Source organism: Podarcis filfolensis (genome assembly GCF_964270895.1).
Source record: "Podarcis filfolensis genome assembly, chromosome: 11".
Taxonomy (NCBI): domain Eukaryota; kingdom Metazoa; phylum Chordata; class Lepidosauria; order Squamata; family Lacertidae; genus Podarcis; species Podarcis filfolensis.
Window position 1 is genome coordinate 26,270,670 of NC_139613.1, and position 10,270 is coordinate 26,280,939.

At 44.1% G+C, this 10,270-nt stretch overlaps 1 protein-coding gene across 1 annotated transcript; it reads right to left on the reverse strand.

Annotated features, from left to right (window-relative positions):
* Nucleotides 1-252: 252 nt before the first annotated feature.
* On the reverse strand, nt 253-8,374 carry CD180 (CD180 molecule). The gene is made up of 3 exons (XM_083576159.1): nt 8,075-8,374; nt 4,040-4,206; nt 253-2,658 (listed from the first exon to the last, which is right to left on the reverse strand). The coding sequence occupies exons 1-3, from the start codon at nt 8,162-8,164 to the stop codon at nt 930-932; spliced, it is 1,986 nt and encodes a 661-aa protein (XP_083432285.1). The 5' UTR covers nt 8,165-8,374; the 3' UTR covers nt 253-929.
* Nucleotides 8,375-10,270: the final 1,896 nt, after the last annotated feature.

The window sequence follows — 10,270 nt, forward strand, 5'->3', positions numbered from 1 at the left end:
GGGGCCCTACCGCCAGCAGGGGAGGGGAGGAAGAGTGATGGAGTGGCAACTCAAGTACAACCATCTCTTTACTGGCCCTACTCGGCAGGGTAAAATGGGGAGGGTTTAACTCCCTTTGTGCAGCAAATAAATAGATGGATCTAGGTAGGTCCTGGAATAAAATACATATGGCTGCCACATCACGTCCAGTTTAGCCCTTATTTGTGTGTGTAATATTTACCCTCTTTAACCCTTGTGAGAAACAAACAGTAATGAAAAAGAGAACTGCCTTGCTATTTATTATTGTGGCATTTTTATTCCAAATATGGAAGCCTAGGCTGAGTACTTCTGAGTACTTTCAAGCTTTTTCTTGTCCAGGAGTTAGCAGGAGTCTTCCTTGCCAAATGTAAAATGATCACCTAGGAAAGAACAACTGCCTTACATTTTTCAGGTTAAGATACTGTCAACTTTACCCTGACCTGGTGCATTGTGAGGTTGTCGATTTTTGTCTCCTATATGGCACTGAGAATGAACTCTACCTGGAAAATGCAAGAGTGAACTCTGGCTTTCTCTTATTTCCATACCTTGCACTGATTTCCTTTGCCATGCTATCTCATGTCAAAAACAAGTTAACCAAGTGCACTACAGGCAACTCCTGATTTAGGCGCACCTGAATGATGTGCGATCACACACATGCACACTGCAACAAATCTGAAAACAGCCCCAAAACGTCATAAAGATGTCATGAAAAGGGGTTGGGGGTTGGAGCAGAGTGGGCTTATGCTTGCATGGGTTCAGAATGGAACTCCCATGCAAAACAAGGACTGCCTGTACAGTCAACAACAACTGGAACAAAAATTAGTATTAGAAAGTGTAATTCCCTTATAAGCATCTTCCTACTAATTTGTTGGCTTTTGTTACTCTTCTGTATCTTTTCTTTCTCCAGGAACTCAAAGCTGTTGGTAGTTTCTCCTTAAAAAACGTATGATCAAAATGAAGGTCACTACAATTACTGCTATCGTAACAAAGGCAATCAATACTACTTGAGCAGTGTTAAACCCACAGGACAGATTTATAGAGAGGAGCTTAGAGCCCGCTAGTGATTTGGGCTCTGAGCACACTGTCTCTTCAGAGTCTTCAATTTTATCTATGTTTTGCTTGTACCAAGTTAATAATCCAATATTGGAACAGGTGCATTCCAGTGGATTGTAACTTAAATTGATTACACTCTGGCCAGATAGGTTAGTCAACATATCACGTGGGATAATATGGATCCTATTGTTGGCAAAATTGAGATATATGTTTCTGAGGCTGGAAAATGCATCTGAATTGAATGCAATAAGATTGTTGTGGCTCAAGTCCATGTGTTTTAACTTCTTGAGGCTAGAAAATGCCTTGGTTTGTATAGCCGACAATTTGCAGGAAGATAAAGTTAACACTTCCAAATTGGGTGCCTGCTGAAAGAGGTTGTCTTCCAGGATGGTCTTGGATTCGAAGTTATTTCCATTCAGCTTCAAGACAATAAGATTCTCCAGACCTTGTAAAATGTGCGGGATATTGAGATCAATTTTAGAGTAAGAAAGGTTCAGAATCTGCAAAAAATGCAGGTTGCAGAAGGGTCCTTGAGAAGCGTTGATGAGAATCTGTGTGGAAGTGAGGTCCAGAACCTTCAGGTTAATGCTTTCATTGAACGCTGCATTGTGGAACCTGAGCTTGCTATTGTAGCTCAGGTTGAGGTGTTGCAAGCTGCTCAGGCCGCGGAGCGGCTTGCTGCAGCAGTCGGCGCTTTCTATTTGAGATCTGCTCAAGTCAAGGTGTTGCAGTTTCGACAAAGACCCTAGGCACCCAGATCCCAAATCCAAGCTTTTCAGATTCCCTCTGAGAGAAATATGGGTGAGGTTGGGGAAAGCAGAAGCCCTGATATTGCAAAGGTGCTCAAATTTATTCTTGTCGAGATTGAGTTCCCTCAGGAAATTCAACTGAACCAGGTCAGTGGGTAGTTCGCCGATGTCTGTGTGGGCCATGTCCAACTTTTGGAGTTTGGCCAAACAATGGAATGTGTCAGCTGAGAAGTATAGGAAATGGCGATATGGCAGATAGAGGTAGTCAACAGAGATGTTGCAGATACCCTGCAACATGGTGGGAGTTATGGGGAGGGCATCTCTATCCAAAGAATTCCCAAGTCGAAGAGCAACAGTACTGGCATCCTGCAGCCCTTCCAGGATCACCGAAACATTAACACAACGGCCAAAATCCAAAGTATAGAAAAAAATTGAACTGAAAGCCTTGGTCTCAATGTGCATAATATCGTTGTCTGCAAGAATGAGAGTCAGATTGCTGACTCGCTTTAATATCCTTATGTCTTCAGCTGATATTCTTTGTATTATGTTCATCTGAAAATCCAAATATTTGAGGTTCCTCGTTGGAAAATGTGATGGGAGCTCTAGTGATTGGAAGTAGTTGTCTTTTAGTATCAGTGTCTCCAAGTTACCCAGGCCCTGCATTGGGATGGATGATAAACTACTGAGTCCTGTTTGGGTTAGGTCAAGGTGTTTCAGAGAGTGAGGTCCAGAGAATGCTCTGTCTGCCAGAAACAGAAGATTGTTTCCAGTCAAGATGATTGTCTCCAGGTGAGCGTTGTTTCCGAAGGTATCCTCATATACCCAGTTAATTTGACACCTTAAAAAACAAAACACACACACACAAAAGTCTAGCAGTCAAACACCGCAACTGTATATGCTTATCTTATTAATACACATCTACAGAAACAATAAAAATGGATTTCCTGCTTTTGTTTACATTTTTAATGAGAGAAGAACAATAGAACTGGCACAGCTGTAAATGGGATCATATTTTGCTCCAACCTAAATAGGCAATGAACATTAACACTGCAATTCATTGTCTCTCATTCAGTCAGCACAATAATTTATCTTTGCACAATGAAACATTTTCTCCTCCCCCCATGTGTGCCCTAAATCTGTTCTAGGGGTTCCCAAACCCTCTGGAGCAGATCTGGGGAGGGTGTGAAGGGGAGAGGGAAATTCCAATGAACAGATGTGCATGGATGGGTACCCAAGTTGTGTGTCTGTTTTTAATCAATGAGGGTCTCTGCTAATTTCAGGCTGAGCATGAACCGCTGTACCTTTCTGTAGCCATGCACTGTGTTCCAGGAACATTCCAATGCACCCACTTGCATAAATCCTTGTAAGTCATATAACCACAGGGGAGGGTATACGAGTGTGCCAAAGCATTTGCTTTTGCAATTTTGTTGAAGAGCAGCTTTTCACACTCCTCAGCTATTCTCTGAAATTGAGGTGTTTGTTCTCCTTGCCTCTTCATTTGGTTTTGGCAGCACAATTTGTATGAAAAACAGAATTCTGAGTGCAGGTACCGGGCAGTAAGTTTTGTATGTTTGCTGTTCAAGCATGAGCCATTAGTGCCTGTGGGAGGGGGGGCGTTAATCTTCACCCCAGCAAGCAAACCAAGCAGAGATGTAAGAGGAAGGTTCAGCCTGATTTAGGAGAAACCAGTGCCATTTCCCGACACTGGCCATATTGTGGTTTATCCTATTTCCTCTTTCCTTACAAGATAGGTCAGTCAGTTTATATAGATGTCAAGAAACAAAATATGCACCCAGAGTTTGTCATCTAGGACTTCTTTCAATACTCTACTGCAGGGTAATGAAGCAAGTTCTATGAATTTCTGGTCTTGTAATATGTGTGCCTTGGTAGGGTTTGGTTTTGCCTTTCAGGTGATTTTGCATAGCATTATAGAAGTTTTAGGTGTCAGTTCTAGGCTGCACATGGCACAACGTTAGGTAATAGCACTGCACAGGTTGTGACTGTCTAAAGGCTGGCCTCAGTTTACAACAACTACAAAATTTTCTAACAAGTATTGATTCACAGTGCAATGACTTGTGGGAGCAGGTTTGGGTAGATGAGAGTTCTAGCTTTGAGGCTCAAATATCTCTTGGCTGTAACCACAAGTACCACTTGCTTGAAAAGTTGAAGTAAAAGTCCCAATTTGCACAAAAAGAGGTGAGGACAAAGATCTAGCATACCTTGTTAAGTCTAAATACACCAGATCTTTCAGCTTGCTGAGTGTTGATTGTTGAAGGGAATGCAGGAAGTTGAAGCTGAAATCAAGGACTTGGGTTATGTTAGGTAGTTGCTCAGGAATCTCTTTCAGTCCCAGATCTTCACAACTGTAGCTTCTGTTAGCAATAAGCTGTAAAAATTACACACAGTTTTATGGATCCGCACACACTGATGCACAGAGATGCATTAATGCAACAGAGATGTGTGCATCTCTGTTGGCACAATGCAATCTCTTGTAATTGGGGTTTGTAAATAAATAAATAAAATTCTTTTGAAACTTCTAATATTGTCCCATCTCTGTACTGGCCTGAATCTGTACCAATGCCAAAAATGGACTCTGCCTGGGAATCTGACATGCTATCTCCTTTTTTATTTTTGCACGGAAGGCGAAGTGTATAAGTATTGTGCAACAAACTATTTTGTTATTGTAGTAGCAGTATCAGTAAGGGCCTTTTGTAGTTTTCAGAAACTCTGGTGCTTGTATCTGAAATCAAAGGCAATAGTCCGGGTGATGCTGGCGACTTCTTTAATTGTCAGACAACTTACAAATTTTGAGAACTATACAAGGAAGGCAAACCTGAGGGGATTTCCCCTCACATTCCGGAACCTGCTTTTGGCACCTCCATGCCCACTCATATGTTATCTAAGGCTTTATTCATATCCGTTAGAAAACTGCCCTGCAGATAAGTGATGAGAGGGACCCTCTCCCAAAATGTCCAGTCCAGGCTGCAGCTTTTCACAGCTGTGTTGGCTTAAAAAGGGGGGAGGGGGACGGTCTTTCAAATGACTGAGGCTGCAAAGGGATTCCTGAATAGAAAAGTATAGGGTTGTGCTTTGAGTGTCATTTTTAATTTGATCTGGACTCTTCTGTCTGAAACTCTGTATATGGGGGAGGGGAAGAGACTACACCAGCAGACGACATAAGATATTAGAGTCCATATAATGCTATGTGACTGGCACTGTCAAAATCAGGGCAGATCAAGTGGGTCACAAAAAGTAGTTGGATACAGAACCCGTGGCCACACACTGCCTTGTTGCATTGCAGGGAGCGAGGCCAAAATTTGACCCCCACCCACCTGCCAGCCCTTGAGGTGCCTTCCCAAAGCTGGATAAGCAAGGCACCAGGCTTTGGGAAGCAGCTGTGAGCCTCTGGCAGGGCCCTCCCACCTTCCCAAAGCTGAAAAAGCACTAACTAGAATTTGCAAAGGAGGCTGGAGGACCCTGTCAGAGCCCTCACACCTCCTTCCCAAAGCCCAGCACCTCACTTACGCAGCTTTGGGAACACAGTGCCAGGGCTGGATGGTGTCATGGGCCAGGAGCCAGCTTCACCTACTGAACAGCAGCCTGAAGGGGGAGAAGGGGGAGTGACTCCATCTGCAGCTGATCAGCCTTCAAGGACACACAGGAGAAGGCACTGATGAGAACCAGCTGGCTTCAGCCTTCTTAAGCACAGCTTCCAGCAGCAGACAGAGGCTGGTAACAACACTTGTAGTTGCTGGTTCTATATTGCTGTTTTCTACTCGTCTTGACCCCTGACCCCATGATCTTTGGATTTTCTGACCCCAGACCATCTGACCACATGGGTTGCTGTTCGCCCAACCCTAGGACTGGACCTGACTTCGGATGCTGACTCTGCCTCCAGGCAAGTACACCTCAGAGACTCTTCTGGTTGGGTGACCTCCACTGAGCCCTGCATGTTGTTGCTTAGCAAAGAGATTACAACAAGTGGGGGCATCAAATGATTCTGAGTGGCACCAAAAAAGGCCTTGAGCGCCACATGTGGCTCTTGGGCCATGTGTTGGACTGCCCTGGTTTCAATGGTACTCATAATGGAAATGCCCCAAATCAAACATGGAAAGGATGTGTTTCTAAACAATGTTGTCTTCAAGTGCAAATTCTAGTATTGAACTTTGTGTGCTAAAAGCTGCTGTCATTGTTGTTAGGTCTATAACGGACCTACATACAGATTCAGAGTGGGACCATGGTGTGACTAAGCATTTGAAGCCCTCCCCACAACACCACAGTCCTAGTCCAGATAGGCTCCCAGTGATTGATATTCTTTCTCTCTTTTTTAAAACCTATGCGGATGCTAATATTGTGATTAAGATCAATTCTAGTTTGGCACTATGCAGAGGCCTTTCTTAGTTCTGTTACTCCTAATTATCTTTGAAACCGGAGTGGGATCTGTGCCAGATGACAACTATTGCAACAGGTTAAAGCATTAAAGTGAGAAAAATTATTAGAATAATTAAAAGGGGAAGTTAAATGCAAATATTAGTGCTCCTTTTAGTCTGTAGCTATTTTATCTAGTGCAGGGACATTTTTTTCTGCTACTGTATAGAAAATGCCACCTCTTTTAGCAAATTCTAAAAGCACATTCAAATACACTCATCAAGTATTGCCTTTGCAAAGGTAGCTTTTTGATAAGGTGAAAAGCTGAAAGAAATATTAACCTACCTACTTGTGCAACTGTGACTTGTCTCCTCTGCTACATCTATCAAAGATGTTACTGCTTGCAGCATAAAGTGTGCAAAAAAAAAAGGGTCTAGTTCTACAGAAATTAGGTACATTTAAACTGCTTATAAAACAAAGCACCTCTTCAGCAGCCCTGCTGCAAACAGATTAAAGGCACCAGTGGTCTGTTTCATTACAACCCCCTCTGGTTCCAGAAAACTCCTAGTAAAATGTCCATGTCTGCAAAATGTGTGCACTATCTCGAAAATGGGTTCTCCGCCATTGCCTCTCATGTCTACATGTCTGTTTAAAACTTCTTAGACACAATTCAGGACAAGATTTTTCAGACTTGTCCTTTTGCTTATTGATATGCTGCGCTGCATGACCTCCCTGCAGGAGATGTGCCTAAATCTTTGGTGCAATAGGCAGCAAGGGGCTTACTCCAAATTACTGTGTCAGGGGCGCCATCTCGCCCTCAGGATTGTGGGTGCCCACCCCCACAACGGGGATGCGCGATATTACATGCCTGCTCATAGTTGTGGTGGGTGGTGGCACAGCAGCTTCTCTTCCTCCTCCTCCTCTCTGTAGCAAGCAAGGCACTGGCGGAGGAACGGGGGGGGGGGCGGGGGAGTGCACTGCCCCTGGCACCACGATCCCGGTGGGGTGCCATCATGGCTGCCCCCCCGTACTGGCCGCCCCGCCCCCAGGACACATGCCATGCCCCCATGGGTGGTGTGCCATGCCCCCGGGACGCACCCCACATCCTCACCTGCTCTCTGTCCCCGGTGCTGGACCATGAAGCTCCGCCACTGCAGCAAGTCACCCTTTTCCGTGGGGAGGGGCTCAGACTTGGAGGCAGAGACTCTGCCTCTGCATCCCAGCCCCCCCACCAAGTAAAGGATGCCTCGCTGGCTGGCTGCGGAGGGAGGAACTGAACTGCTTCTCTTTCACAGGCAGTGCTGCTACCTCATGCCAGCTTTTCTCATTGACTTTGTGGGTGCCCAGTCCCCTCCCCCAATTATATTATTGTGGGTGCCCAAGCACCCGTGGCCCCCTGGAGTTGGCTCTATGAACTGTATATAGGATTGCATTCATAGGTTGGAATCCTAAATAAACTTGCCGTGCACCAGGGAGCACTGAACACAGTGAAAATGCATAGCTATAAGGCTAAAATTGCGAGTGCAAGAGAATAAATTCCATTAAAACAACGAGAAATGTATTTCCAAGTAGATACGCATAGGACTGTCCCTATTAAGTCCCACGCTAAAATGGCACAGGGTTATCGCTGCTAATTTAAGGTTTGCCTTTTCAGCGAGAAAGGATCCTCGAGGTCTAGAAAATTTTCCGCCTGAGGCCGGTTTTAGCAAATGTGCTCCGAAGGTACAGCATTGTCCCTGATACTTTTGCCCCACCAACCGCAAATTTCATAGCCCTTTGAAGTAACCTGATGTTAGCATGCAAGTATTCACTGCCACAGATTAATTATTGATTCTCTCTTGAAGACGCTTTTCCCCGAATAGAGAGACAAACAAGTTATCACTCACCTCAGTGCACATCATATCTGCTGGCTTGGTTACTTCACAGCTAACATCTAAAAGGCCCATCAGAACCCAGCAGAACGTGCACCAGGCCATTAGGAGGGTTTATTAGATTCTCCACACAGACGAGCTGCAGTAATGGAAGTCAGATGAAAAATAATTTTCCAGAATGGGGGTTTAGAAAGCTTTGTTAAACTGGAGGTGTGAGAGACAAAACAGCCGTCACAGCTAAAAAGAAGTTTCCTCTTGAAGCCTAGTCATTTATGGGCCCTGCAGCCAACCTTTCAGTTCCTTTTTTCTGCCCCACACTTAAATCCTTGCATCAGTCTGCCCACTTCTGCATTAAATGTCAGGAAATAGGCACGTGAAAAGAGGGTTTGGTCTTTGAGGTTAACTTGGTGTCAGTGCTATTTTTCTTTTCTTTTCTTTTTTAAAAAAGAGGGGCCAGAACTCACCATGAGTGCTTCCCTTGTTTTCTTATAATGGCAATGGTGCCCACCTGAGAGGTGCCGAAACTGAGTTCTGGTTGAAAAAAAGCCCTGCTTGCTTCATCAGAGGAAAGTTCTAAGTGAAGCAAATTAGGTGCCACAGAAGCCTTCCAAATCAAATGTGTGTCGTTTGCTGGGAACATTCTTCTTTTCCCAGTATTTAGGGGTTACCGCTGTCAATTATACTGCCAAAAGGGCACCTTCCTTACACAAGAGGGAGGTATCCACAGGCTCTGAACATTTTTTTTAAACAGAAGAACCATTTTTTAAAAATCTGAAGTTGGGTGCAGTCATGTGAGGGACCCCCAAAACACTGATTCCCCCAACGATTGACACCCCCCCACCATTGATTCTGTGGGGGATGATGTGCTGAAACAGTGACTCAAACGATTGAGGACAAGTATTCCAGTACCAATGTAAGGAGACTTGTCATCTCATCCCACTGCTGGGAACCAGCCCCAGACCAAATGCTGCCCAACCAGTTCACTTCCCATTTTGCTATACACGGTCCATTACTGTTGCGGCATATTGTTTTGTTTTGTATTTATGTATTTTGTGTGTGTGTTTCTTTTGAATCTTTTATACCTGTTTTTGCAGCTCACATGAGCTGCCTAATAAAGTGATTTACAATTCAATTATTAAAAACAATTGAATACAACCATTTCAAAAATAAGCCATGATACCAAACACTATCCAGGCAATAGGCTTATTGATACTTTTTTTAAAAAAAAAAAAAGAAGAAGCAGTTTTCAGGTGGGATAAAAAAAGCTGCCAAGATGGAAGCCAAAATAGATCACTCAGTGCAGGGTATCCCACAATTTGGGCAGTACGACTGAAATAAAATGGCTGTGCCCATGGAGCCCCTTGTGGTAGTGGATGCATGAGGGACCCTTCCAATGATCTAAATGGATGGGCAAGCTCATGTTCATGAGAGGGAATAGGGGAGGGGCACATGGAGCAGAGCAGGACATCTTTGTTCCACTTCCTAAGTACAGCAAGCTTTTTTTACTTGATTTTGGGCTAATAACTGTATTGGGGCACCTCAAGGATGTATATGTTCTTCCACAGGACTAGTTCAAAGCAGTTTATGGAAAAGGGAATAAGAATAAATTTATTATTTCTACCCCGCCCATCTGGCTGGGTTTCCCCAGTCACTCTGGGTGACTTTCAACAAAACATTAAAAACAGAATTAAACTTCAAACATTAAAAACTTCCCTAAACAGGGCTGCCTTCAGGTGTCTTCTAAAAGTCAGATAGTTTATTTCCTTGACATCTGATGGGAGGGCGTTCCACAGGGTGAATCTCAAGACAGAAAATTGCCTCCTGCTGCACACAAAGCCTGTTTCCTTTAGGACTGTTTTGCTCTTGTGAATAGGGCTGATGTGTGAAGGAGAACCAGGATGCTGTATCTTTAGTATGTAGATAGCATGGGGAACTGTAAATATGCAGGGGTGAGAAGATGTGCAGCCACCTACATAGATTTCCCCCTATTCCAAAAGGTACCAGGGCTCCTTTTCTCAGCGTGCACACAAATAGTGCATTGCAATGCCTCTTCCCTCCTCCCCATCTCAGGTGCCCTTCTGTGTCTTCTACAGATTACCTATTTTGTTTTAGCAGTTTCCGTTCTCAATCCAACTTTTCTTCGTCCCCTTGTGGCAAGGGCATATTCTCATTTCAGTCCGTGATGCACTTAAAACAAAGTGATTTTATCAG